This window comes from Physeter macrocephalus, unplaced genomic scaffold (genome assembly GCF_002837175.3).
Source record: "Physeter macrocephalus isolate SW-GA unplaced genomic scaffold, ASM283717v5 random_179, whole genome shotgun sequence".
Classification (NCBI taxonomy): domain Eukaryota; kingdom Metazoa; phylum Chordata; class Mammalia; order Artiodactyla; family Physeteridae; genus Physeter; species Physeter macrocephalus.
In genome coordinates, this window is record NW_021145461.1 from 72,221 (window position 1) to 100,000 (window position 27,780).

Here is a 27,780-nt window from a genome sequence, read left to right on the forward strand (position 1 = left end):
AAGAGGGGAACTTGGAGCCCTTTGGCCCCCCTGAGCCAGCGCTGCTGCTTTTCCTAACAAGGCCTCTTTCTGCTTCTTTCCTGCCACCCCACTTCCCAAGTCCCAGCGTGGATCAGCTTCCCAGGGCACTTGTCCTGGGGTCCCCTCCTGGTGACAGCTGTCCTGTGGGGCTGTGTGTGACCAGCACGGGCCTGTCACGTGGCAGGCTTGGCGGGAGGAGCTTGGCAGGGGAGTGGGGCGGTTGGGGGCGGCAGATCGCAGGCAGCTCCTCATCCAACCAGCCTCGCCTCCCACAGGGAAGGGCCGGCTCAGCCAATCGGCTCCTCCAAGCTCGCAACTGCCAAGCGGAAGCCGGGGAGCCAGCCTGGCTCCTGGCTTTGGGGCTGGGAATTGTGGGAGGAGGGCCGGGCCCCACTGGAGGCACCCTTTTGTGTAAGGACCCCCAGGAACCAGTCCTCTGTCTGGCCACAGGGACACTGGGTTGTGGCATTTCTCCAGCTGCTCCCCAGGGGGAGGGAAGAATCCCTGGAGCCAACAGGCCTAGCCTCTGACCCTGGAAACACCCAGCCCAGGCCTGCCTGAGGGCCAACAAGTCAGGGGGCAGCAAATTTTTAACCAGACACATTGATCATTAACTGGGGTAGGAAGGAGTCCAAACTCAGCATCCCTCGGGGGCAGAGACCAGCTGGGCTTTGAGCCTCCTGTGGAGATGCTGGGCCCCCGAGTCTGGTCCTCTGTAAGGCAGGGGCTGAGCAGGGCTTTGTCCAGCACCGTGGGGGGCTGGGCCTCAGGGGAGGGGAGGAAGGTGGACATCTCAGGCATCTACCCCCCTGTGACCACCCCCTTCACTGCCACGGCCGAGGTGGACTATGGGAAACTGGAGGAGAATCTGCACAAACTGAGCACCTTTCCCTTCCGAGGTAAGTGGGGTCTGTCCGCTGTGGGAGTTGGGGAGATGCGAATGACCCTGGCCTCCTCAGCCAGCAACCAGAGGAGGGTACACAGGCTCTTTTGAGCTGCTCTTGGTCAGTCGGGTACCCTGGGAGTCATTTTATTACGGGAGAGGAACAGGGGGCATTGGTCTGGAGTCAGGAGACAGGCAGGAAGCTAACTGCTGGCCTGTGATCTTGGATTGAATCTCGTCTGCCTCAGTTTCCCCAGCTGTAAACTGTTGACGTTCTTAGCCCAGCGTTATTGTGAGGATCAGACTAGATAATGGGTGTGAAAGCCTTTGTCAGCCAGCCACACTGTGCAGGTGTGAGGGTAGCGGGGTGTCACGTGGCAGCCCCGCCAGCGGGCTCATCTCCCTCAAAGTCTTGTTTGCACACTCTCTTCTGGGCAAAGCCTCCCTCGGCCAAATTAATTCCTGTCCTGGATCCTCTGACTCATTTCCCCCGTTACACATGGGCCTCCCCTCTCTGAGATCAGGGACCAGATCATGTTTGTGACACTCAACATACAACACAGCCACAGGCACGATGAATAAAGATAAAAGAAGCGGCAAATTCTGCCCATCCTGCCCTGCCCACCCTCATCCATCACCCGTGACAATTCCCTGAGGCAGTGCTCTCAATAGCCCCATTTCACAGATGGGAAGCTGGGGCTCAGAGTGATGAGATCACTTGCCCAAGGTCACTCAGCTAATAAATGGATGAGCTGGGATTTGAACTCAGGTTTGACTGCACAGCCATGTTCGGTTTCACTCCACTGCACTGACTGATGAGTCGCTAGGCCAGATTCTAATAAATAGACCCTGAAGGGCACCAACTTGGAATGGAGTGGTTCTGACTGGGGTGATGCAGTGGAGCAGTTCGGAACATGCACTCTCGATTCAAACCACAGCTCGGCCACTGACTTAGCTGTGAGATAAATCTCTCTAAACCTCAGTTTCCCCATCTGACACGTGGGAGTAATAACGGCCACATCATAGGAGGGTTGGGGGAAGAACCTGAGAGAATGCAAGTGAAAGCATGCTGTAAATTGTGGAGGGCGATGTACATTAGAAGGTGTGGATTCCAATGATAACGATGATTAGAATGACAGTGTGATCGCCACTGCAGCAGAGCCGCATTGTGACAGTGCCCGCTGGCCTGACTGAGACCCCATTCGTATCTCAGTGCTGAGGCGATGTGACCCTTCCCTAGCGGACAGTGAATGCCCTGTGGACGTCCACACTGAGCAGTGACACAAACTCTAAGTACATTTCTGCTGGGGCTCAGCTCATTGGAGCCTGAGGGCTTGGTCTGAGGCCTGAAACTCTTAAAGCAAAGTGAGAAGCTCCTTGAATCTCTAAGTGAAGACTCTGCTTCACCTCCCAGGCTCAAGGACACCCTAGTGCGGGGGGTGGGGGGTGGGGAGGGTAGACTTTGCATCCAGTGTCTGCCTGCGCCCCAGGCTCTTCTCTGGACCCTTCCGTCCCCCTCCCCCCAACTCACTGCTGCAGTGGGGACAGGGGTGCCTGGGAGCACAGGCTGCAGAGGGTTTGGCAGGCTGGCCACTGGTAAACTACGCAGGCGCCACCTCCCACCTCAGCTCTCTCTTACCCCTGCACATGGGGGAGCGGTGCACTGTGTAGAAGAGCCCAACACCCGGAGTTAGAAGACCTGTAGGAGTTCTAGTTCCGCCAGTTACGGCGACCTTGGAAAAATCACTGAACCTCTCTGATCCGGCTTCCTCATTTTAGAATGGGAACTGGGCCACAGCATTCAACATAGTCCTCCCAAGGAACCCAAACCCGAGGTCCTGGCACAGATAACCTCGGGCCATGGGGCCCAGTCACAGCTCGCGGGATGCAGCCAGGATGCCTGGGAAGGGAGCAGTGAGCCACTCTAGCGCGGAAATCTATGTCTCTCTTGCTGGATCCTCACCCCGTTTTGCAGCCCAAACTCAGGGGCGGGGGAGGGAACCATCACATACCACATTGCCAGGGCCTCCTGCAATGAGTTAAAGGTCCTCCAAAGAGGAGATGGGAACCTGCCCTTGATGAATCAGTGAAGAGTTAAGAGATTCTTCTGAAAGGCATTGCCTGAAACTGTGCAGCTCTATTTATTATTTACTTATTTTTTTTTCAGCAGAGTTAATCTGTACTAATTATTTGAATAGAGTATTCTTTTAAAATAAAACTTATAACCGGGGACCAGAGGGAAGGGTTTTTGCAGAAGGGCCATTGGTCCCTGAACTCACACCCACAAACAACCTCAGAGATGAACTTTGAATTGTTATTTCCAAATGAGGTGAGTGGATGACCCCAGAGTTACTCCAGCAGGATCAGGGAGATGACGTTTCCCAGAAAACCTTAAGCTTCTGTCTTATTCCCTTATTATGAAGGAAAGACTATGGTTTCTTGTGATAAGGTATACTATTTTGTGTATATTAAAGCCATTAGTTTGTTAAATAAAATATTTTGTTTAAAATATCACAATTTTTATAACCCTATTTGGCATTGAAAAATGTGTCATATGCCTCTGGGAGTGGCCCAGGCCTGTTTCTGCCCCAAGAGGCCCTGGGTATAACTTGGGATTGACGGTCAGACTCTCAGTTGTCTGTACCCACAGAGAGCCTGGCCAGCTGGCCCACCCACTCATAACCTGAACTGTGCCCACTTACAGGGGAGTTGGGGGCAAATTCTGGGTTTGCAGGCGCATCACTAAGGCAAGAGGTAGCAGCCCCCATCCTGAAATGGCCCCAGGGGTCTGGGACGGGCTGAAGTCTCCTGTCCTGTGTATTCTGCCTTCTCAGCCTCTACTGCTTGTCTTCCCCTAGTTGTGACCTCATGTTATTCCAGAATGAGCTCCTTTCTGGACCCCTTTGGCTTCTGGACCCTCTCTGTTATGGGGCTGGGGGCTGTAAGTGGGGATGGAATGCACTGAGCTGGCAGTGGGGCTAGGCCCTTCATGGAGGGAGACACTAGCCTTAGGCAGCCGGGAATGGATGCCAGCCCAGCCAAGGGGGTCTTTCAACCATGGCCAGCTTGACCCAGCAGCTTCCGCCCCTTGGGTGCCATCAGATGGGGAGGAAGAGAAACCAAAGACTGGAGGATAAGAAGGCCTGAGTTGCAGAATAGGTCACAAGCAGGAGGCAGAAGGGACTCCGAATTGGGGAAGCTACCCTTCCACTGACCTTGGGGACAGCTGTCAGGGTGGGAGAAAGGTCCCAGGCCTCAGCCCATGCCCGTCAGACTAGACATAAAGGATGTGGCCTTTATGTGGCCTCTCCCCGCCCCACCCCTCAACCACCTTCCTCACAATGGGGTTCATTGCTGAGGTGGGAGGGGCATCCTAGGGAGGGCACAGCGGGGGGCCTGCCTGCCAGACAACCTCAGGGAGCCCGTCCTTTCAAGCATGAGCCATACCATCTGGGCTCCCCCACTCCCAGTGTGCTCTTAGCTCTGCCCACCTGGCGTGGGGTCCTGGAGACCTTCTTGGAGCTCATCCAGCAACCATCATGCAGGGTGGTGCTGGGGACCGTCCTCTTACTCGGAGGTGGAGGCCTCATGTTGTGGATGCAGAGGACGAGGAGAAGGAAGACAGCTTCTGAGACTGCACAAGACAAGCAAGGGCCACCAGAAAGCGAAAAAGCAAGGAAGGAGAACTGGATCAAATCGCACTTTAGCTGTCTTTCCGAAGAGAAGCTGGCTGCCGGCAGCAACCCCACCTGCAGCCACAGCGCCGGGGCCTGCAGCAGCGGCGCTGCTCCCCAGCCTGAGAGTGGCAGCGGGGAGGCCAGCCCCACGATTCGTGTGGAGACCTTCACCGCGGGGCAAGGAGAAGAGGGCACGACTCTTCACCGGGAGCCCTTGACCAGCAAGCAGAGGATGTCTGGGGCCTCGGTGACCAAAGAGACCCACAAGGAGTCTGGGAAATCCTCGTCCACGGATGAGGCCACGTGGGCCGCCGTGGCTGCCTGTGCCAAGGAGATTGACACCAAGGGGCAGCAGCTGGCCATCTCCATGTTGCAGCGTGCCACGGCTTGCCAGAACTCAGGCCACCTGGAGTCCAAGGACATCAGCCAGGAGGAGCTGAAGGCCCTCGAGGAGGTGGAGATGAAGCTGAGAGGGAATTTCCTCACCCAGCAGGAAACCACCATAGCTGGTGCCAACCACACGCACACCTTCCATAGCCATTGCCACCATGGCCACCAGGGTTATCCAAGCCACCCGAGCCACCCGTGCCCCAGCCTGCCGAACCGCAGCCACCAGGCCTACCAGCCCTTTAAAGCCACCTAACCACAGATGGAGATGCCCCTTCCCCCCACACGGCTGGCACACAATCACAGGCATCCTATGTGGTCCATCTCTCCGATGGGGCAAACTATGCGGCCCAGATGCTGCTCAAATCCCTTCTTCGTCAGACCCTCACAGGGGTCCCGGGCCCCTTGGAGTCTGTGAGCGGGGTCTGCCACTGATGGCCCCTGATGGAGGGAGAGCTGGGGGAATTGAAGCAGCTGAGACAGACTCGCAGGCCACGGAAGACCCACCAAGAGAAGATGCACGAGGCAGATCCCAGGAGCAGCCGAGAGCACCACGCTGATGCCAGCTGCCTGGAACTGAGCCAATAAAGCCTTGTATACCCTCACTCTGAGTCTGAGGGCTTTGTGGCCAGCCCCAGGTCTGGGCGGGCCTCTGGAGAGAGAGTTTCTCCTCCCATGGTCCTCTTAGTGTGGGCTGATCTGAGACTCCATAAATCGGCCTCCCGGGTCTCAGTTTCTGGGCGTGGGGAATCTCCAGGGGGCTCCACCGCCACCGACCTGCTGCTACCAAGGAAGGAGGGAGCAGCCGGGAGTTGGGAGGAGTGGGGAGAGACAGGCTTTGAGAAGCCAGGAAGTAAGCAGGGGTGGGATGTAGGTCACCCTGTGTACTACCGCCCTCTCCCTGCCCGCACTGGGATCCGTGTTGGTGCCTCCCCACCACCTACCTTCAGAGCTACTGTGCGATATGCTCTCTCTTCTTGTTCATGCTCCTCTCGTTGGGGCTGCCTCTGCTGCAGTACTGCTAAACTGTAGTAGGATTAGTACTACCAGTAGCTCCGCCCGCCTTTTTTTGAGTGTTTAGTATATGCCATGCTCTGTGTTGTGTTACGGCACAGCCCCAAGAGGAAGGTATTATGTTATCTCCATTGTGTAGGTGAGGCTCAGAGGTGTAATTTTCCTGAGACGGCCTAGACAGTAAGTGATGTTGCTGGGGTCAGAGCCCAGCTTGGCCTGACTCCAAAGCCCGTACCCCGAATCCCTGCCCAGTTCTGCCCCCGAGTCTGATACCCACCAACCCCCAATGGGCCTATCTCTCTTATACTTATCCCTGTCCTCTTCCCACATGTCCTGACACTCGCTGTGCCCTCCGGCAAGCCTGGGACTCTCCTTGCCTCCTCTTCCTGGGTTTCACGAAGCCATTTCTGGGGTAAGCAGTGACCCCCAGTTAGGCAGTTAACGGGAGGCAGCTGTCTCCCCCATGAAACTTGAGAGAAGTCAGCTACATGGCACTGTCTAACCTCCAGTGTCTCCTGTACGTAGAAATTTCTTACCATTTGCATCTATTATGGATTTACTAGTGGTTCCCAACCTATGGGCCTCCAACTCCAGGAAGAAGGTGCCCAGAATCATTGCAAAGGATGGGTAAATCTATAAACACCCTAAATGTTGTCAATTGATTTTATGGAGCATAGTTGGGAGTATTTGAATATTTTTGACATTACTAATAAGTGACTTTATATGAATGTTGATGTGTGTGTGTGTGTGTGTGTGTGTGTGTGTGTATTTAAAGTACTTCATAATAGGGACTTCCCTGGCGGTCCAGTGGTTGAGACTCCACGCTTCCACTGCGGGGGGCGCAGGTAAGATCTCTGGTTGGGGAATTAGGATACCCCATGCCGCCAAAAAAAAAAAAGTACTTCATAATAAAAATCTTAATTGGAAAAAAATGAGGTCAATCGTACTGGAAAATGTTGGAAGCTGCTAATTAGACAGAAAGCGAGAGCAGTGAGGTTTGCCTTCTGCAAGTGATTGTTAAAATACATAAAATGCATACATTTATATGGAAGACCTTAAATCCCTTATTTAAAACTTATTACATAAAATTTCAGATTAGCTAATTATGACTTTGGAATCTTAACTTTTAAAAAGTTTCAAACTGGCAAAATTCAAATAAAGTCTGTAGTTAGTATTGTACCAATGTTAAGTCTCTGGTTCTGATCATTGTACTCTAGTTAGGTAAGATGTTGTCATTAGTGGGGGCTGGGGGAGTGATGTATGGAAATGCCCTGTACCATATTTGCAACTTTCCTGTAAATTGGAAAGTAGTTCAAATTAAAAGTCAAAAAAGTTTTCAGACAATTTAGTTAAGAGTGATATCAAAGTTTTATTACAGTTGTGCTGCAAAGAAAATAGCTTCTAAGCAGCCAACTCAAGTATATACTCTTGGTAAGGATATTTTTATAAGGAAAGAGAATGGTTAAATCATTGTTAGACTAGATAGAAAGAAGAGAGGTTAACAGTCACTAGACTCTTGTCTGAGAGTCCGCTGGGAGAGTGGCTGGTTTCCCAGATCAAGGCTTAATTCCATTAAAGCTCATTAGGAAATTGCTTAAGCATTTCATCAGGAACTTTCATTTCTTCCTAGTGGGAGGTTATGAATCACATTATGCAAAAAAGTTCTGCCCTAGACCAGGTTTGGGACAATTTTTCTTTTATACAACAAATTATCAACGCACATGTCAACAGGCAGTGTGCTGGGTGTCACGAAGGAGGCCAAAATGAGGAGGACACCATCTTTGATCTTGATGCTTCTAGACAAGGAAGGGCCAGTGCTGGGCAAGGACAAAATGCTATGGAGCACAAGGGAGAGGGGGATTAAGGAAAGGCTTCATGGTTCTTGCAGCATTTGAGGGGCTGCAACTAGGGAGGTGTTCTGGGCAGAGAGAAAGGTGCAGGAGCAAAGGTGTAGAGGCAGGATGATGGCAGTGTGTCTGGAGACTGACAGTCAGTTGGCTGGAGGGGAATATTTAGAGATAGGCAAAAGGGAGGAGGAAAAGCCAGAAAAGTGACTCCAAAGCCTCAAGGCAAAGAGAACTTAAGAGACTGTCCCATCCAATTTCCTCATTTCACAGCAGAGGCCAGTTTGAGAAATTTTGCCAAGTCCCAACAGGTGGGGGTCGGGCAGATTGAAGGGTTCTGAGGATCTCTGTGCATTTTTGAGTAAGCAGCAGGGAAGGACAAGGAATAGGTAATGGAAGTTCAGAGGAGAGATGTCCAGTGAAGGCTTGATCCCAGGAAGACTTCTCGGAGGAGGTGGCAATGATGATGGGCCAAGGGGCGTAACACTGACTGGGGATACTCCTTACATAAAAGAGACTGTGATTCCTTTTGGCCACAGTAAATCACCCTGTCGCTTGTGTGTCCTCAGCCCCCACCTACTCCCCTTACCAAGCCTTTCTGGCTCTCCAGAGCAGCCAGAATAACCATGGGGGCAAGGGAGAGAAGCTTCTGAAATGAGCCTCTTTCCTCCTAGAGCTGGAGGGGGCCTGAGAGGTTCCTGAGTGCAGCCTCCCGTCCTATACCAGCCATCCTCTCTCTCCTCAGACTGAAAGTTGCCACCCTCCTGATTTAAGGCTTGAGCACTCTTCTGTCTAATATAATGATTACAGCTAACATATTGAATGCCAGGTTCTAGCTATTCTAAGCACTTTACAAATAGTATCTCATTGAAACTTCACAAGACTTGAAAAAGGGCACCAATATTATCCCCATTTTTCAGCTGGGGAAGCTGAGGTTTGGTTAAACCATTTGCCCAAGGGCTCAGAGCTGGTGGGGGGCCTCACTGCGAGTTAAACCCGGGCTCTGACAACCCTACTGTGCTGCTCCCTGCCTCCCCACCGCTCACTTTCCTCACTCCCCACCCATCTGGAACCCTGGCCTTTTCCTCTCCTTTAGCCCCACCTCTACACCACGGTGGCACATTAGGCCTGAAACTGGACATCTGGTCAAGGAGAAGGAGGGGGGTCTTGGCAGTATCAGTTCACCGACTTCAAAGTGCTTTCTTTCTCGTACATTTTCTCATTTGAGCCTTTAAGACAGCCCTATAAGGTAGGATTGAAGTGACTTTATTGTCGTCCCAAAGAAAAGGAAATGGGGTCTCAGAGAGTCATGTGACTTGTCCAGTAGCCAGAGGGACTGGAGTCCAGCGCTTGCCTGACTCTATCACACTTCCTCTCCCCCAGCCTGGCATCTCTTCCTTCTTGGGAGTCAGGCCCGGGTCGGATGCTCCCTTAAATGAAATGAGGAGAAGCCACTAGGAGTCTTGAGCACAGGGGCCTGCTTCGCCCACCCAGGACAGCTCAAGACCCAGCTGTCCTGCTGTTTAGGCCAAGTCCAACTGTGGGGACTGGAGGCTTCTGGAACTGACCACCAGAATGAAAGGGGACTTGGGAGTGAGTGACTGTGTCTGGAGACATGTCTGAAGCAAGAAGCCCCCTTCAAGGGGGCTGGCAGGAAATGTTGCGGAGCCAGGGGCAAGAGCCTGATCTCTAAATTCTTAGCCAGAGGGTGCTGGTCCAATCGTGGCTGGATTGGAGCCCTCTCTGGGCTTGGCTACTCTGCAAGTGGGAGGATGCCCTGGGAAATCACTGTGGCCTTATGGAGCAAGAAAGAAGGAGGCTCCTACCATAGGCCCCTAGCCTGACATGGAGGAATTGATCCTGAGGAGGCAATCCAACAGAAGCCAAAGTCTATTTGCCTCAAGAGGTTCCCTGCAATGTTACCAAGGCAAAAAACTGGGGGAAATATGCTAAGTATCCAGTGAGCTCTTCTGGCAACCCACTCAGCGGACTTTAACGGTAGAGTGAACAGCACAGAGAAAGGTTTGTGGTGTAAAGTTGTCTCCCCATCACACTGTGTCCCCTTAAGGATGACTCACAGGAACAATCTCTCTTTGTCCCAGTGCCAGGAAACTCTGTGTTTCTCCAGGGCAGCTGCTTTGCTTTATCTTGATTTCTACATATCTGTCAGCTGACCACGTTTTCCTTTTAGCTTTGACTGTCGGGAAGCTCCAAATCAAATTTCTGGCCCATCAGAACTGTATGGCAGGGATTTTGTATACTAACATTGCCCCTGGCTTTCTTTTCTTTCCTTCCTCCCAAACTGTCTTCTATTTATTAATAATCTCTGTTTATTGTATGCTGTATTTAAGAAAAAAAATTTGGAATGGAATGGAGAGAAAGAACAGGAAAGAGAAAGTAAAAGGAAAAAAGCTGAGAGGAAAATGGTTTAACATTCCGTTTAGATTCAGCTGAAGAGCATCAATTCTACTGGTCTCTCATGGATATAAAAGGGTTGACACCTTTAACTGGTAATGTTAGAAATCTCACAGATGATGGATAAAAAAGGAAAATGCAAAATAAAATAATGAGATGTCATTTTCCACCCAGAAAATTGGCAAAAATTAGTTCTGACAACACTCAGTATTGGTGTGGATGAGCACTAACGGTTTTTTCTATGTGCTGCTGGGGTATGAACTGGCTAATTGGAATTTTGGCACGTGAAGATGCATTTACATGTGACTCAGCCTTTACACCCCTAAGTATCTAAACTGAGAGAAATTTTTAAACGTGTTTGTTTCAGCATTGTCTGTAATAGCAAAATTAGGATGTATTCTAAATGTCATCAAAGGGAGAATGAAAAGTAAATTGTGGTCTAACTTCACAAGAGAATATTATACAGCAATGAAAATGAATGAATCAGAGCTCCCTGTACTGCTGTGGCCAAGGTGCAAAACACAATGGTGAGCAAAAATGGCAAACTGCAGAATGTTATGTAAGTGTGCTTCCATTTCTATAAAGTTTTAAATGGCAAAACCCATCTTATATATTGTTTATGGGTCCAGATGTATGTTTTAAGGGTATAAAGACATGAATGGGAACAATAACCACTTGAGACATGCCAGAGATGAGGAAGAGGAGGGTGACGGGGTGGGGGGCGGGTGTCGTGGGTGCTGGGTACACCGATGTGGATTCTATTAGTAACTGTTCTTTTTGGCATGCCTAAAATATCTCACTAAAACAAAGAAAAATGGTGTGAACACTGTCACCGCAACTGGGTAGCACGCTCTGCCTGCATCAGGACAAAGATGGGAAGGAAATGTGTGATAAACTGTGGTGTCGGGGAGGTAGGAGCCTGGGTGAGCATAAGTCCAACATCTGCTTTTTCACAAGCACGTGGGAAGGTGTCGCCTCTCTTGCAGGCTTCGTGGTCCAGGGCTCCAACGGCGAGTTCCCCTTCCTGACCAGCAGTGAGCGCCTGGAGGTGGTGAGCCGCGTGCGCCAGGCCCTGCCCAGGGACAAGCTCCTGCTAGCCGGCTCGGGCTGCGAGTGTGAGGCCATAATGCCCCGGCCCTGGCGGTAGCTGCTGGGGGCGGGGCAGGCTCCCTGACCTGGGGCTGGGTCCGGTCTAGCGCTTGCTCTGTCTCTTCCGCGCTGCGCCCCTTGCTTGCCCCAGGGTCCTATAGCCCAGTCCTCTGCCTCCTGCCCTCGCCCACCGCGGCCTGTAGGGAAGACTTCCTCCTTCCTCCTGCAGCCACTCAGGCCACGGTGGAGATGACGGTGAGCATGGCCCAGGTCGGGGCTGACGCCGCCATGGTGGTGACCCCTTGCTACTATCACGGCCGCATGAACAGTGCCGCCCTCATTCACCACTACACCAAGGTGGGTGTGAGGGGTGGGTGTGGGCTTGAGGTCTGGGGCCAAGAGGAAGCTGGGTGAGGCAGAGGTGCTGCCTGGGGAGGGGAGGGGAGATCAGAGAAGCTGGGAGCAGAGTGGTGAGCCTACTTCCCATGAACGACAGCTGTGGGAAAGGGGAGGGAAGCCACCAGTTACCAGCTGTGTGACAGTGGGTGACTGACCTAACCAAGCTGTATTGCTGTTTCCTCCCCTCCCAAACAGGAGGAATAATGGAATCTTCCTCCAGGGTGGTTGTGAGGACTAAATTCAATCAAAACATAAAGGACTTAGAACTGTGCCTGGCACACAGAAAGCACTCCTAAGTATTAGCCTGGACTAGTGCTTTGCAATCAGGCTGCATAGCACTGTGACTTCTAGCCCAGCAGGTGGGCCAGTCCAGGTAGCCCTGCAGAGACCCAAGCCCCGACTGCCTCAGGCCTGGGGCAGCTGCCCTCTCCTCTCTTCTCTGTGCCCCTCAGGTTGCTGACCTGTCTCCAATTCCTGTGGTGCTCTACAGTGTCCCAGCCAACACGGGGCTGGACCTGCCTGTGGATGCGGTGGTCACACTTTCCAAGCACCCGAATATCGTGGGCATCAAGGACAGCGGTGGTGATGTGAGTGGCAACAGCTCTCGGCTGGGGCGCCCTCCTCCTCTTCTCTTTTGCTACCAACTTCCGGGCAGCTCTGGGACCCGCTTCAGTCCTGGGCTCTTGTGTGGCTTCCCTCTGTCCTGTGGGCTCTCTGGGGTTCGTCTGAACTTTGAGGCATCTCTCTGGGACCTGGGCTCTCATTCTCCCACACTTGCCCAGCCCCCATCCAGGCCGGTGGCAGAACCCATGGGCCCAGATCTCACACCAGGTTTGCCGTTACAGGTGACCAGGATCGGGCTGATTGTTCACAAGACCAGGAGGCAGGATTTCCAGGTGTTGGCTGGATCGGCTGGCTTCCTGCTGGCCAGCTATGCCGTGGGTAGGCCTCTCATTGCTCTCAAACTGTGATGAGCGACCAAGATGTACGCAGGCAGCTGGGTTCTGCTGGGAGAGATGGTGAGGGCCAGGACTGCGTGTAGAGGGGGACTTTGCCAGCCTGCCTGCTCGGAAACCTCAGAGGTCTGGCACACTGCTTACGTATCTGAATAGTGGGTGCTTGTGAGTGACCTTGCTGGGCAGAGGAGGGTGGCCGAGGACAATCCCTGGCCTGTAGGGGGGATGCCTACAGTTTGCTCTAAGTCCCAAGCTCCCTGCTTAGGTGACAAATTTAGTTCCTTTAACCTCACCTTGTAAATCATTCTCTGAGGGAAGAGGCCTTGGGGCCCTTCCCACTAGTCTGGGAGTGCATTTTCCTCTCTCTGTGGGTCCAGGCCAGAATGAATTGTCAGGCCTGCGGGGTTGGGCTGAGGATCTTCAGCTGCCCGATCAGACTCTGTTCCAGTCCAGGATCCTAGGAATGTCACCATTAGACCAACTGCTCTCATCTGCTTGGGGTCAAAGTCCTTGGCTTCAGACTGGATTTGAGCCATGGAGGGGAGGGAAGCATCTGCTCCCTTCAGCTGAAGCCCAAGTGAGTGTAGATTTGAGTTACTTTTCCAATGATGCAGGGGAAAATGCTGGTTCCTATTCTCTCTTGTCTCTGCAGACTTTGACTTGTAGTATAGGTCCTGCGTAGCTCCCCTCTGCCTTGTCACAGTCTCTAAAGGGGAGAGTAGAAGGGACCCATTTATGCTTCATTCCTGAGAGTGTGGTAGATGGAAATATCACAGGCCCTGGAAGCTGGGGATCTGAGCTGGAATCTGAGCTCTGCCATTTATTCACTGAGAACCAACAGGGCAAGGTACATGACCTTTCTGGGCCTGAGTTTCTACTCCGCAAAGCAGGGAGGTGTTATGAGGATTCGAGAGCATTGGCCCTATGTCTGCCATAGTGCTCGGCACACAGTAGGTTTTCAATAAATGGCATCTATATTAGCTCATTCGAGCTATATTAGCATTAGCTTGAAATGCCTACTCTCTCTCCAGTCTTGAGGCCACTCTGCTTTGAGTCACCCCTAATAGCTTTGGAATCACACTCACAGGCTGGCAGAGAGGCAGGAACCTCTGAGATCCCAGCCAGCCCGTTTTCACTGCCCATATGAGAACAAAGAGAACCAGAGCGGTTGATGACTTGTCCAGGCTCATGCAGCCAGTGGGAGGAAATGCCGGGTCTCCTGACTATGTCTAGTGCTCTTTCCCCTCCCCTAACCTCTCCCTCGCTGCTGTCCCAGGCTGAATTCACTGGGGGGAATAAAATTTCAGTAGAGCAAAGGCTTCCCATCCACTCCGTCCCCTTCCAGGGCTGATGAGTCAGGGGGCTATTGGAGGATCCTGGAGGTGTCAACTGGCAGGTGGGACTTTACTCTGCGGGGGGCGGGGTGTGCAGGGAAGGAACTGTCCTTGAGTTAGCCTTCAGGCTCTGCTCCCTGCCCCTTAGCCTGTGAGAGTCTATTTTGAATATGCTGGAAATGTTCTCTCTGGAAATCTGTACTCTGAACTCACAGAGCATGTCTCAGATGTGGCTAACCAGTGGCCTAGAAATGCACAGCCTGTCTGCCCAGAACAAAGAGGTGCTAGGGACCAGGATTTGGAATTCTCTGCAGGCAGAGGCTCTGGCTGGTATTCTGCATCTTACTCTGTGGCAGGAGCTGTGGGGGGCGTGTGTGCCCTGGCCAATGTCCTGGGGGCTCAGGTGTGCCAGCTGGAGAGACTCTGCCTCACAGGGCAATGGGAAGATGCCCAGAAGCTGCAGCACCGCCTCATTGAGCCAAACACTGCGGTGAGTTCCCAGCCAATGGACCCAGAGTGGGGGTGGTCTGTGTCCTCATTGGAACAGGAGCCAATGCTGGCACAGGGGTCCCCACTTGGTCTCTTCCCTTTCAGAAAGTCCTTTTAGAGAACATCCCAGTGTGGGAACTCTTTGTGCCTCCCCAGAAAATCTTGACTTCAGGAACAAAGTCGAGCCACATTGGTTCTCAAACTTACATGTGCATTAGAATTCATTTAGGGACCTGGTTAAAATTCTACTCCTTTAGGCTCAGGAACAGTCATTGAGACAAGCATCCTGGGTGATTGTGACATCAGGAATCCTGGAACCTTACTTAGAGATGCACTGCCTAAAGAGAGGGAAACATGGGCCTTTATGTCAGCTTTATAAGGGGCAAGATCCTGAAAAATAGAATGATTGAGAGTAATAAAGGAGTGGGAAGGCTGGAGGTATTCAGAGAGCAGCTTTCCCAGGAAAGTCCTGTCTTCAAATAATCCATTCTGTAGTCAGACTGTGTACCCCACCTCTGTGCTGGGCAAGTCAAGGAGAAGAGGCAAAATGGAATGCTTGTCAATTGCAGGCAGTGTTGTGCTGAGCCATATTGGAGTCTGAGGCATAAAGAAAAATGTGTGTCCCTGGAGACATGTTTTTATTCATATTTTAAATTAAACTTTTAATTTTAGGATAGTTGTAGATTCACATGAAATTATAAGAAACAATACAGGGAGATCCAATGTACCCATTACCCTGTTTCCCCCAATGGTAACATCTTAAAAAACTATAGCATGAAATCACAGCCAGGATTTTGACATGTATACAGTCAAGATACAGAATATTTCCAGCACCATGAGGATCCCTCGTGTTATCCTTTTAGAGCCACACCTACTCACCTCCTGCCCCCACCCCCTCCTTAACCCCTGGCAATCACAAGTATGTTCATTTTTATAAATTTATCAGTTCAAGACTGTTATATAAATGGAATCAGATAGCCTATAACCTTTTTATTTCCTCTATGAACAAATCTTTTTTTTTTAGTCTGTAACCTTTTGAGATTTGCTTTTTTCACTCAGCATAATTTTCTGGAGATTCATTCAGGCACATGTAAGCAATAGTTCCTTTTTATTGCTGAATAGTAGTTCACGGTGTGGCCATAAACAGCTTGTTTAACCATTCATTTGGTGAAGGAAAGCTGGTTGTAAAGCTGCTATGTACATTTACGAACAGGTTTTTGTGTGACCATAAATTTTCATTTTTCTGGGATAAATACACAATTGGCGGGTCGTATGTTGTTTGCAAGTTTAGTGTTTTAAGAAACTGTTTTCCAGAGTGAGTGTACCATATTGTATTTACATCAGTGTAAATGTACGCGTGACCCAGTTTCTCTGCATCCTCACCAGCATCTGGTGTTGTGACTTTTTTTTTTTTTTTTTTGCCATTCTGATAGGCATGTTGTGACATCTCATTGTGGTTTTAATTTACATTTTTCTGATGGCTAATGCTATTGAACATCTTGTCATGTATTTATTTGCCATCTATATATCCTCTTAGATGAAATGTCTGTTTATGTCTCTTGCCCATTTTCCAACTGGATTTTTTTTTCTTTTTTTTTTTTTTACTGTTGAGTTTTGGAAGTTCTTTATACCTTCTAGATACTAGTCCTTTGTCAAAAATGTGGTTTGCAAATATTTTCTCCCAGTCTGTAGCTTGTCTCCTCATTCTCTTAACAGATCTTTTACAGAGCAAAAGTTTTTAATTTTGAGGAAGTCCAATTTATCAATATTTTCTTTTATGTTTATCCTTTTGATGCAAGTCTAAGAACTCTTTGCCTAGCACTAGATTGTAAAGTTTTTCTATTTTTTTCCGAAAAGTTTTATATTTTACAAGCCTGTGACCCATTTTGAGTTAATTTTTGTAAAACCTATGAGACTTAGATCAAGGTTCATTTTTTTTCTGTTCTTTTTTGGCCTGTAGATATCCACTTGCTCCAGCACCATCTGCTGAAAAGATGGATCTTTCCTTTACTGAATTACTTTTGCACTTTTGTCAAAAATCAGTTGGGTGTATTTGTGTGGGTCTATTTCTGGATTCTCTATTCTCTCCATTGATCTATCCCTCTGCAGTACCATAGACTTGATTATTGTAGGTGTGTAATAAATCTTAAAATCAGATTTTAAGATTTTAAGCTAGACTGATTCCTCGCACTTTGTTCTTTTTTTTTCCCCAAAAAATTGTTTTAACTAATCTGAATCCTTTGTCTTTCCATATAAATTTTAGAAAAATATTGTGTATGTCTACAAATACTTGCTGGAATTTTGATAGGAATTGTGTTAAACCTGTACGCCAGTTTGGGAACAATTGACATTTTTACTGTGTTGTCTTCAAATCCTTGAATATGGTATGTCTCCATTTATGTAGACCTTCTTTGATTTATTTCATCAGCATTTTGCAGTTTTGGGCAAACCAGTCCTATACAAGTTTTGAGAGATTTACACCTAAGTGGCTCATATTTTTTGAGTGATTATAAATGATATTGTATTTTTAATTTCACTATTCATATGTTCATTGCTAGTATGTATAGGAACACAGTTGATTTTTCTTCTTTATGTTGTATCATATGACTTTGCTGAACTCACTTATGGGTTCTATGAGATTTTTTTCTATATTCCTTGGGATTTTCTACATAGACAATCATATCATCTACAAATAGGGGATGTTTTATTTCTTCCTTTCTGATCTGCATACCTTTTATTTCCTTTCTTGCCTTATTGTACTGGCTAGAACTTCCTGCACTACGTTGAATAAGAGTAGGGAGAGTGGACATCCTTGCCTTGTTTCTGATCTTAAAGAAAAGCATTCAGCCTTTCACCGTTAAGTACAATGTTAGCTATAGGTTTCTGTAGATGCTCTTTTTCAAGTTGAGGAAGTTCTCCCTCATTCTAGTTTTCAGAGAGTATTTAAAAATCATGAATGGGTGTTGAATTTTTATCAAATTTTTTCTGCATTGATTGATTTGATCATGTGATTTTTTTTCCTCTTTAGCCTGTTAATATGGTAAGTTACATTAATAATTTTCAAATATTGGACCAGACTTATATCCCTGGGATAAACCCCACTTGCACATGGTGTATAACTCTTTTTATATATTGCCGAATTCCATTTGCTAATATTTTATTAAGGGTTTTTCCTGCCTATATTCATGAGAGATATTGGTATGTAGTCCTTTTTCTTTCTTCCTTCCTTCCTTCCTCCCCCCCACCCCTTTCTTTCTTTCTTTTCTTCCTTCCTTCCTTCCGTTCTTTCTTTCTTTCTTTCTTTCTTTCTTTCTTGTCTTTGATTTTTGTATCAGGGTAAAAATAGCTTCATTAATTGATTGGGAAGTGTTCCCTCCTCTTCTGTTTTCTGGAAGAGGCTGTGAGAATTGGTGTTAAGTCTTCTTTAAACATTAAAAAACAATTCTCCAGTGAAACCATCTGGGCCTGGAGATTTCTTTTTTGGGAGTTTAGAAATAATAATGGCTCCACACTAGGCCTCTACGGATACCTCCCTAGCTGGAAGGGGTAGAAGTGCCTTCTTATTGCTACCTGTGTGGCCTCCACTGACATCTTGAGTGTGTCTGGTGGGGTGGCCTCCTTAACGGTGGGCAGTGGTCAAAGTTCTGCCTCTCCTCATTAGGCCTCTTCTGAGACATCCCTCATGGATGGGGAGGAGCACTCTTTACGGCTGAGTGTGGGGTAGAAGTTCTGGCTTCCAGTTCAGCCTTTGCTGGCCTGCGTGGGGTGGAGCCACGGCTTTCTCCTGTGGCCTTTGGCCGGTGTAGAGCGCATACTGTCTACAGGTTCTCCATCTTGCTCAGCTGCCAGAGACAACAGGCCTTTGTGGGGCTTTTCTTGTCTCTGCTCGTTAGCATTTCAGGGTCACTGTTCCTTCAGCTCCAAGTCTGGACCGGGGAACTCAGTACCGTGTTGTTCCTTGGGTCCCAGGGTTCCTACTTGGTCTTCCTTCTCTCTGCCTTTCAGAATTTTACATTGGTTTTTATATAATGTCCTGGATTTTTTTTAGTTCTACTTACTGGGAGGAATAAGGAAAAGTACACCTATTCCATCTTCCTGGAAGTGGAAGCTCTAAGCAGTTTTCTAAATGGTGATTTTTTTTTCCCTCCTAGAACATTAAAGTAGTTGGAAAAAAATATTGAAAAATTTTAAAGTAGGCACATTAAAATTCATAGCATTTTTTTTCATTTAAAATATTTTATCTAGGGCTTCCCTGGTGGTGCAGTGGTTAAGAATCCGCCTGCCAATGCAGGGGACAAGAGTTCGAGCCCTGGGCCGGGAAGATCCCACATGCCACGGAGCAATGAAGCCCGTGTGCCACAACTAAAGACCCAACACAGCCAAAAATAAATAAATAAATAAATTTGTTTAAAAAAAAAAAAATATATATATATATATATTTTATCTATACCAAAAACATAACTTATTAGAATTTTACTTCCCTGGCTTGAATGGAAGCAAACACATCAAAATAATTTTTTTTCCCAAATCTACTTCTAGAAAAAAATTAACCATTCAAAATATGCAAGACATGTTTATAGGGGCACACATAATTAGTTTGCCTCAGGCTACAATATGACAGGGCACGGCTCTGTTGGATCTTGTCTTTATTTAAAGCTTTGACACTTTGTTCATCATGGATTTTTTTGCATTAAAAAAAAAATATTGCATTAAATATTTGTCTTGTAACTGAGTTTTGCCTCTGAGGCAATAGTTCCAGACCGAGCTTGGCAATGTTTTCTTTGGTAAAGTGGTGGGTGGGCTCTAGATTTCCCTCACAGCTTATATCTTTACCTCAAAAGGACAGATTAACTCAGATTTAGAGAATGGACAGCTGAGGAGGCAAGCATGAGTTTCCCTGGATGTGAAGGTTCTCCTGGGATAGGACGGGCTACAGATAGGGTATAAGAATTGCAGAAATGAGGGCCTTTCAGCTGAGCCCCATCATGGCCCAGGTTGTACTATACATTCTGACGTTCCACTGGGGCGGGACCTCTGCTCTCCCACTCCCATCTGCCTGTGAGAGAGAAGGTCCCAGAACCTGCATACCACCCGGATAGGAAGAGGAGGAGCTTCCAGGCCGCTTGAGGTCTGGCCTAATAGAGGTATTTTTCTCAGCCAATTCTTGTGACATGGGGTAGATGTTGTTACCTCCTCATTTGATAGACGAAGCAGCTTGGGCTGTCCTTTGGGGAGAGAGGATATTTGCTGCCTTCCTAGCCCTTGGCATGCCATCCTGCCTTACCCTTCACTCTGCGCCCCATCCTGTGCCAACTCTGGGCACACACTCAGGAATGCCTGGAACACATTTCTGCTGCCCGGGCTGTAGGCTCAGCCACCCCAAGAGCAGCTTGATGTCACCCTATTGCCCTGCCCTGCTTGAACACAATGTGCGTCCACTGCCCTCCCACCCAGCCAGCCTCCTGCCCCGGCTATATTTAGGATTTTCCCTTGTTTTTACCTCCAAAGCGTTCAACCCTTTCTCAGCATCTGAAGAGGGGCAAATCAGAGATCTTCAGACCCTTATGTGGAAGAAAGCTTTCCTCTAGGTACTTCTTGTTTCCATCGTCTTTCCCACCCTACTCAGGTTTTCGTGAAATGCTCAGGTTATTAGAACATGATGGGGGCCAGGCCTGGGAGGAGGCTTGCTAAAGTCTACTGGCCTCTAGTGGTGAATAGTTATTAGTCAGTCATTCATCAGTGGTTCCCAACCTTTTTACCCCAAACAACCTCTTTTATTAGTTTTACCCTTCATGAAGCCCATATTTCTAAGGTTTTACTTCCCTCAAAATGAAACTTTATTAAGTAATAATTACTTTATTAGTTTTTAGGTAGTCAAAGATTAATCTAACACTTTTCATCAGCATGAAACTACCCGTTGCTATGCTAAACACAAAGAAACTTGATTCTTCATTTTCTGTAAAACTCCATGCATGATTTTAAATTAGATCTCCCACTACAATGGAAAAGACTTTAGAAATCGTGTTATCCGGCCCCCTCGTGTTTCAGGCAAGTCAACTTGCTCAGAGATAAGTTAATGATACAAGGTTACAGAGTGAAACTTCTTCGGACCCCCTCGTGTTTTAGGCAAGTGAACTTGCTCAGAGATAAGTTAATGATACAAGGTTACAGAGAGAAACTTCTTCGGACAACGATGCATTGTTTTCCCTGTGAGAGCATTTGGAGTCTGGGTCAGGGAGGAGCTATGGGTGCGTGGGGAGGGACCCTGCTGCGGGGGCAGTAGAGGTCTGGGCTGTTCCGACTGCCCACTCCTGGTGTGCCCTGGGTCAGGTTCCAGGGAACTGGGCTGCAGACCAGTGAGGGTCTACCGCCCAGACCCACAGCGCTGCTGCCTTCTCCCATCCCAGTTTGAGGACCGAACGCCATTCTCCTCCCCGATGGGGCGGGTTTCTCTCCTAAAACCAAAGCAGGTGCCTTCCTTCATTCTAGGTTTTGGCATTGTGTTCTCTGCTGCCGACCTGCCTTCTAGATTTCCAATCTACCCTGGGTGTCATAGATTTGGTAGTTAGTTTACTGGGAGGGAAGGGTGGGAACCCTAACTTTCTGAAAGTGACACATGTCTGGGTCCCAGATGTGTGTGTGCAGGGGACTCCCCAGTCTCTCCTAACAGGCCCTGCTCCTCAGGTGACCCGGCGCTTCGGGATCCCGGGGCTGAAGAAAACCATGGACTGGTTTGGCTACTACGGAGGCCCCTGCCGCGCCCCCTTGCGGGAGCTGAGCGCTGCCCAGGAGGAGGCGCTGCGCCTGGATTTCACCAGCAACGGCTGGCTCTGAGCGTGAGGTCGGGACGGCCGGACCGCGCCCATCCCAGCCTCCTGCCTTGCGGTAGCAGCCTGAAGAGGAACGCGGGGGGACGAGGGTTCAAGGTCCCTCTTCTTACTTCAGTCCTCCAGGTAGCCTCTCTCCAGGCGCTGCCATACACGCTCGTTTCCTGTTCTCCCGGCCCCATGACCTCTCGCATTTGTATCCTGAACTCGGGGTCTCTAGAGACCTTCAGTCTGGGAAGGAGCAATGACTTACTTGTCTCTCTACTGTGCTTTTCTATCCCCTGAGACACGTGAACCAGGAGTCAGAGGGGAAAGTCAGGGGGGCAGCTGGGCACAGAAAGGCCATGTTTTACTGAAAGGAAGACTGCTTAGACTTGAGGGTACAAACCTCAGTCCAGCACAGTGCAGCAGGAAGCCAGGGTGACTCCTGAGAACCCGAGTTCTGACTCCTTCCAGGGGAAGCAATAGGTTGGGAAACCTGATCAGAAAGGTGTCACTGGTCTTTCAAACACCACCCCCCCAAGCTGCATTCTAATCCTTTCCTAAATCTATTTTGATTGATCTCATATTATCTCTAGCCTTGATCCCAACCATCATGTGCACCAGCGAGACAGCCCAGTGGCTTGCCAGAACTGGTAAATAATGACACCTGGTGGATAAATGTTACATTCTAGAAGGCTGTTCTAGCCAACCCAGGTCTGAAACATTAGGAAGGGGGACTTGGCCTGAGATAGGACCATCCTCTTGCCTATACACACTCTGCTTTTATTGTTAGGAACAATTACTTTGTTACTGCAATAAAGTTGAGTAAGTTAAATTAGTGTGGCTATGTACAGATTAACACTCCACTGCTATGCAGATCTTAGGTTTCCTGCCCAGATATCAAGAACCTTCCCAGAGGCAATTTAGCTCCCAAGGTCTGCGTTTTCCCAGCTCTGAGAGAGGCCCTAAGAATTCTGAGCAAACATAACCATTAGATTATTGGAGGCCTAGGGAAAAAGTTATTGAAGTTTTAAATGGGAGAGATAAGAGGCAAAAAGTTTCAAGTGAGATATTTAGAAACACTTAGCACATTCATTTAAAAGGCTGCTTTCTCTAAAATGTTCAACCTTGGGATTCCCTGGCAGTCCAGTGGTAGCAATCTGCGCTCTCACTTCCGAGGGCCTGCGTTCAATCCCTAGTCAGGGAATTAAGATCCCACAAACCACGCGGCAAAAAAAAAAAAAAAGTTTAACCTTATTCAGTGATATCTGACTAGTGGCAGAAAACCTGAGATGAATTTTTTAAAAACTACTCTCGTTTAAAAGAAAGGTAAACAGATCCTTGTTTAGGGCAAGGGCTAAAGGAGAGAATATAAAAGGTATCAATCTTCAGCAGAAACTGGGCATCTGGTTGGCACTGAAGCTTGGGGCTTAGCACCTGGGCTCTTCTCACAGGCAACTTCTGGAAGATCTGGGCTCAGAGGAGAATCAGGTTTAGGCATGGGGCAAAAAGTTAGGGCTAGGGAGGCAGCCTAGTATACTGGTGAAGAGCTCAGTCTCTGGGATTTCCATTCTTGGATTTGCGCCTTAGTGTCTGCAAGACCTTGGAAAACTATTTAACTGCCCTGAACCTCATCTGTAATACAGGGATAATAATGGTACCTTCCTCTCAGGGCTTATAAGATCATGCAAGTGAATGGGTTAGCATAGAAGGTGAATGTTCAGAGAAAGACTTGCTTGAGGTAACCCAGCAGGTGTGACAATAAATGGTCTCAGGACTTGGGCACCCTGACGTTCAAGGTGATGAGGAGTTCAGTGGAAAGTGCTTTGGAGTCAAAAAGTCCCAGATACAAATCCCACCCAGCTCTGCCACTTAGTGTGGGCAACCTGAGCCTGCCTGGCTTTTTTGTGTGTGTTTCTTTTTAATGTTCCTACCTTGCAGAATTAGATGATATTATGTAGTAAAGTGTGCAGTGTCTGTCAGTTTCAAGCCCCCATCTATAATTAACTTTTAGAAACAGCAAATGGGTCAATATTCATAAGGGTGTACAGCAAGAGAGTCAAGAAAACTAAGTATAGGCAGTTCTGGTGATTTGTTTATTCCTCATAAACACTTGTTTCTACAGTACAATTCAGAGAATAAATAGAGGCACACGGCTCTAATTTCCACCACAATCTGTTGTTGAGGAGACATTCAGTGTGAGGATAAGGGGCTGGTGGGGGGGCATGTTTGGGTCACAGGGTAACTGGAGGCCTCTGTGGTGAACTGTGCAGGGATCCAGTCGATCAAGATCTGATCTCTAGGCCTGATGGCCAAGGCTCGTGGTGGAAGAGTTACAGTGAACCAAATGCTCTTTTAGTTCACTGCCATCCCAAGATGGGTCCAGTTCTACCTGAACCCCAAGGGGTTGAGGTGGGTCTGACCTACTGGTCCACTGGGAAGAAGCTGTGTCAGCCCAAGCCATCCTTAAGGATTTAGTTCACTCCATGACGGGGCCTGATGGGACCCACAGATATCTGCCCTTGCCCTGGAGTTAGTTATAAATACAAGTTATAAGATGACTGTTTATATCGGTTTCTTTCTGACTGAAGGGATCCTTTCCCATGTCTAAGGAAGGAGAGAGGAGCGCAAATTATCTGCTTGTAAAGTCAAGGGAGAGGGAAATAGCATTCACTGAACCCTTCACAGGAGACACGAGGACCAGTCTGGTCAGACAAAGTGGAAGGCCTGGGGCCATGATGCCAAACCAGAAGCGAATGCAGGGGTAACATACAGAAAAGCTCTGGCCTTGACTTTCACAGGACCGCTGTACTGTCTAAGCCACTCCTATCGTTTTCCTTATTTCTCCAGGGCAGCACAGAGCACTGGCCCTAATCTGGGGCTGGGATCATCTGCCCCAAATAGAGGCAGAAGGAAGAGACTCTGCATCACTTGGCAGAAAATGAAGTAGAAGGCAGCAGCAGGTCTGCACCGGGTGACCCACGGTGTTAGGGACAGAGAGTACCAACGAGCGAGAGAAGGGCAGGGCACACCGGGTACCACTGCTGCAACGCCAGCGGCCCGAGCCTCAGACCTTCTGCGACCGAAGCCCTGCCTGGCAGGTGACGGGGCCCCTCCCGGGACTTCTGCCCCTTGGTCATTCTCATCTCCTCTCACATCAGATTCTTTCGTTCACCCCCAGCGGGTGGCGGGGCGTTGCTGTCAGCTGGGCGCAGCGCCGAGTCAGGCAGTGAGGCTCCGGGCTGACTTGGAGGCGCTCTGGGCCCGCTGAACCACCGCCGAGCACTTCTCGCGCCGCAAAAGCTTGTTGTTCTCGAACAGACCTTCGTTGCGGGGTATTCCGTGAGAACCATCAGGGAAAGTCAGCAGGCCTTTGAGAGGGACAGAGAAAATATGGGTGTGACAGTGGCGTTAGTGACTGGGAGGTCTGCTTGCTGCGTAGAGGTGGAGGGAGAGAAAAGTTTGCAGCCCTTGGGTACTCTATGGGTGAGTCGGATGACCCGGCACCGGCACCCGGTCACTATGCATTGCTGGGCATCCACAGGAGAATTAAAGCTGCAAAGGTGTCCTTCCACCCATTTATGCTCGTCAGTCACCTGTCCTGCTAGCCCGCAACTTACCCAAACCATCCACTCTGCCGTTTTTAAATTCCCCCTCAAAGGTCATGTTGTCATGTCGAATGAAGACTCCGACGCCGTTGAACTTGCCCTGGGCAAACTCCCCCTCATACCTGCAGAAACACGAGATGTCAGCCTTCAGGATAACTGAGTCAGGCAGCTGCCAACACCAAATGTGTGGTTTATCAACGCCAAGGAGCAAAGCTGATTCCACTCTTCCAGAGCTCCCACCCACCCACCCAGCAGAGAAGGGTCAGAGAGTGTGTATGATACGAGGCTCTAATCTCAAGGAAATAACCTAAGAGGACAGTGGTGGGGTGGGAGATCACTGACCTCCTTGCCATTTCAAATGTTAGATGTATTTATAAAGTAACCAATAAAAGAACGAACGCTACTCCTTGCCTGTTTTCAGAGGGCCCGGGACAAGCTCAGGTTTGACCAGATGTTTCTCACTATCCCTTTTAGAACAGAACGTCCCTTCCCTAGTTTAAGGCTGAGAAAGGAATGATGACCCAGTACCCACCTCGAGCCATCTGAGAAGGTTAGTACCCCGAAGCCATTAAAGAGCCCATTCTCAAAATGGCCCAGGTAGGTGCCACCGTCTGCAAACATCAGTTGACCAAAACCATGTCTGCGGCCTGAGCAAAGAGAAGACAGGTGTCAGGTTGGGATGGGGCAGCTTCAGGGTCCCCTCTCACAGTCCAACATCTCTTGCCTTGCATCACCCCACCCACAAAGGAAAGAAGAGAAGCAGTGACATTAGCAGGGCAGAGAACTATTACCCAGAGTAATAAGCTGGCTACTAAGATCTTCCCTTCTTAAGTCACAACCATCAGATTTGGAGAAGGTCTCTCCAAGTATGAAGATAAGAGAGCACTGAAAAATCACAATAGCTTAAAAAAAATTTAAATAAAAATCACAATAGCTAACTTCACAGGGCCTTCACTATGTGCCACGCACTCTTCAAAGCACTTTGTAGGGCTTCCCTGGTGGCGCAGTAGTTGAGAATATGCCTGCTAATGCAGGGGACACGGGTTCGAGCCCTGGTCTGGGAAGATCCCACATGCCACGGAGCAACTGGGCCCGTGAGCCACAACTACTGAGACTGCGCGTCTGGGGCCTGTGCGGTGGCGCAGTAGTTGAGAATATGCCTGCTAATGCAGGGGACACGGGTTCGAGCCCTGGTCTGGGAAGATCCCACATGCCACGGAGCAACTGGGCCCGTGAGCCACAACTACTGAGACTGCGCGTCTGGAGCCTGTGCTCCGCAACAAAAGAGGCCGCGATAGTGAGAGGCCCGCGCACCGCGATGAAGAGTGGCCCCCGCTCGCCACAACTAGAGATAGCCCTCGCACAGAAACGAAGACCCAACACAGCAAAAATAAATTAATAAGCACTTTGTATTTATCATCTTATTTAATCCTCACAACAACCTTAGGAGGTAGGCCCAATACTATTATTATTCCCATTAACAGATGCAGAAACCAAGGCAAGGAGAAGATAAAAAACTTACTCAAGATCACAGAGCAACTAAGTGGTAGAGCAAGACAGCAAATGCAGCCGGCAGACTGACTCTGGAGCCCTCGACACTTAACTGCCTTGACACTCTGAGAAAAAAATTAAAGTACCCTCCGACACCATGAAGCTGCTGGGCAAACCTAACAGCCTGACTGACAACACTAGTTTGAGCTTTGCTCCATCAATAGGGCTGTGCTTACCCACTGAACTGACCGGAGAACAGAGCAAGATACTGGAGAAGCAGCAATGCCATTCCGGGTACAAGGGCGTTCTTTTGGTGGATAGAGACTGCCCAGCAGAGCCTCGAGAAGACTCTCCTCTAAAAGGTCACGTTAAAGGGGACAGTAGGTGTTTGGAGGCAGGAGAAAAGGCTGGGGATGTACGGAGGCAAGGTCACGTCCCATGTGCACAATTTCTCCTCTCAAGGCTCAAAAATTCATCAGCTGCAGGGATCTACCATGAAAAGAACGAGGCGTCTGGAAAGGGTGTGAACTGCTCTTCGTTGGCACAACTATAAAGAGTCAAGTCTCCTCGGGGCAGTTCCGGGTTTGCTAGGACCGGACCCATGAGACTTTTAAGTGGCCAGACTGTTTCCAAACTGAACATCATTAAAGTGCTTCCTGTATAGCCTCAGGCTCGGAGGAATTCTGCCCTTCCTATGAATAGATACTTCCAAATGTAATGAGCTGTCACAGGAAATTCAAGGCAATGAATGTCCTCTGCTCTTGAGTGTCGGCCCTAATTTCTTCCTTAAGATTCACTAGAATCAAGTCATTACAATGAATCTGTACTTTGCAATTTATGGGCCCTAAAAATAATTCATTTTGCTCTGCTGAGTACTTTAGCATTTATAAAAACAATTCCCAAATAATACCACTAAAGGATAAAAGAGTGTTGGGGGGTCTCCTGGCAGGCCAGTGGTTAGGACTCGGCACTTTCACTGACATAGGCCCAGGTTCAATCCCTGGTCGGGGAACTAAGATCCTGCAAGGCACGAGGCGCGGCAAAAAAAAAAAAAAAGAGTGTTATAACACTTTAAATTTAGAAGTGGGAAGATTTAACTTATTTCTGGAGATTGGAGTAACAATAGCATTTTCCAATTCCTTTATTTATAATCCTAAAATCAAATAAAGGAAAGGCACTCTGGTTTTAGAAGTTAGAAATGAAGACTCAAAGTTGTCTTATATACATCCTGATGTATTTGTCCTTCAGCCAAATGAAGTGTTCATCACTGGATGTTCCCCACGGGTCCTCTCACCCTCCTTCCACTCGCCACGATATTCCTCCCCACTGGAGTAGGTGAAGGAACCTTTTGTCAGGGTCATGGT

General features: G+C 48.8%; 3 protein-coding genes across 22 annotated transcripts; 2 read left to right on the forward strand and 1 right to left on the reverse strand.

Moving 5' to 3' along the window:
• Positions 1 to 21: 21 nt before the first annotated feature.
• On the forward strand, positions 22 to 27,774 carry HOGA1 (4-hydroxy-2-oxoglutarate aldolase 1). 20 transcript variants are annotated; one of them, XM_028484464.2, is made up of 9 exons: positions 22 to 920; positions 10,609 to 10,768; positions 11,199 to 11,356; positions 11,560 to 11,687; positions 12,182 to 12,316; positions 12,575 to 12,671; positions 14,376 to 14,509; positions 20,017 to 20,096; positions 27,665 to 27,774. In XM_028484464.2, the coding sequence occupies exons 1-9, from the start codon at positions 710 to 712 to the stop codon at positions 27,753 to 27,755; spliced, it is 1,194 nt and encodes a 397-aa protein (XP_028340265.1). In that variant the 5' UTR covers positions 22 to 709; the 3' UTR covers positions 27,756 to 27,774. The 20 variants fall into 20 exon arrangements, 18 of the variants coding, with proteins under 18 accessions (XP_028340265.1, XP_028340268.1, XP_028340266.1 ...); XM_028484467.2 differs by lacking the exon at positions 27,665 to 27,774 and adding an exon at positions 21,193 to 21,278; XM_028484473.2 differs by lacking the exon at positions 27,665 to 27,774 and adding an exon at positions 6,343 to 6,394 and having other exon boundaries at positions 882 to 920; positions 20,017 to 20,746.
• Positions 863 to 5,573, forward strand: CUNH10orf62 (chromosome unknown C10orf62 homolog). Its single transcript, XM_007126186.3, has 2 exons — positions 863 to 920; positions 4,450 to 5,573. The coding sequence occupies exon 2, from the start codon at positions 4,493 to 4,495 to the stop codon at positions 5,222 to 5,224; it is 732 nt and encodes a 243-aa protein (XP_007126248.3). The 5' UTR covers positions 863 to 920; positions 4,450 to 4,492; the 3' UTR covers positions 5,225 to 5,573.
• On the reverse strand, positions 23,391 to 27,780 carry MORN4 (MORN repeat containing 4). The gene is made up of 4 exons (XM_028484480.1): positions 27,711 to 27,780; positions 25,458 to 25,572; positions 24,938 to 25,047; positions 23,391 to 24,688 (listed from the first exon to the last, which is right to left on the reverse strand). The coding sequence occupies exons 1-4, from the start codon at positions 27,775 to 27,777 to the stop codon at positions 24,540 to 24,542; spliced, it is 441 nt and encodes a 146-aa protein (XP_028340281.1). The 5' UTR covers positions 27,778 to 27,780; the 3' UTR covers positions 23,391 to 24,539.

Coding starts and splice junctions, on each gene's coding strand:
- CUNH10orf62 (XM_007126186.3), top strand. CDS start 4,493: ATGTTGTGGATGCAGAGGACGAGGAGAAGGAAGACAGCTTCTGAGACT.
- MORN4 (XM_028484480.1), bottom strand. CDS start 27,777: ATGACCCTGACAAAAGGTTCCTTCACCTACTCCAGTGGGGAGGAATAT. Junction 25,573..27,710: donor TCGTGGCGAGTGGAAGGAGG/GTGAGAGGACCC, acceptor CTCTTTGCTCAG/GCCGCAGACATGGTTTTGGT. Junction 24,689..24,937: donor CGGCAGAGTGGATGGTTTGG/GTAAGTTGCGGG, acceptor TCCCTCTCAAAG/GCCTGCTGACTTTCCCTGAT.
- HOGA1 (XM_028484463.2), top strand. CDS start 710: ATGCTGGGCCCCCGAGTCTGGTCCTCTGTAAGGCAGGGGCTGAGCAGG. Junction 10,769..11,198: donor CCAAGGTGCAAAACACAATG/GTGAGCAAAAAT, acceptor CTTTTTCACAAG/CACGTGGGAAGGTGTCGCCT. Junction 12,317..12,574: donor TCAAGGACAGCGGTGGTGAT/GTGAGTGGCAAC, acceptor TTGCCGTTACAG/GTGACCAGGATCGGGCTGAT.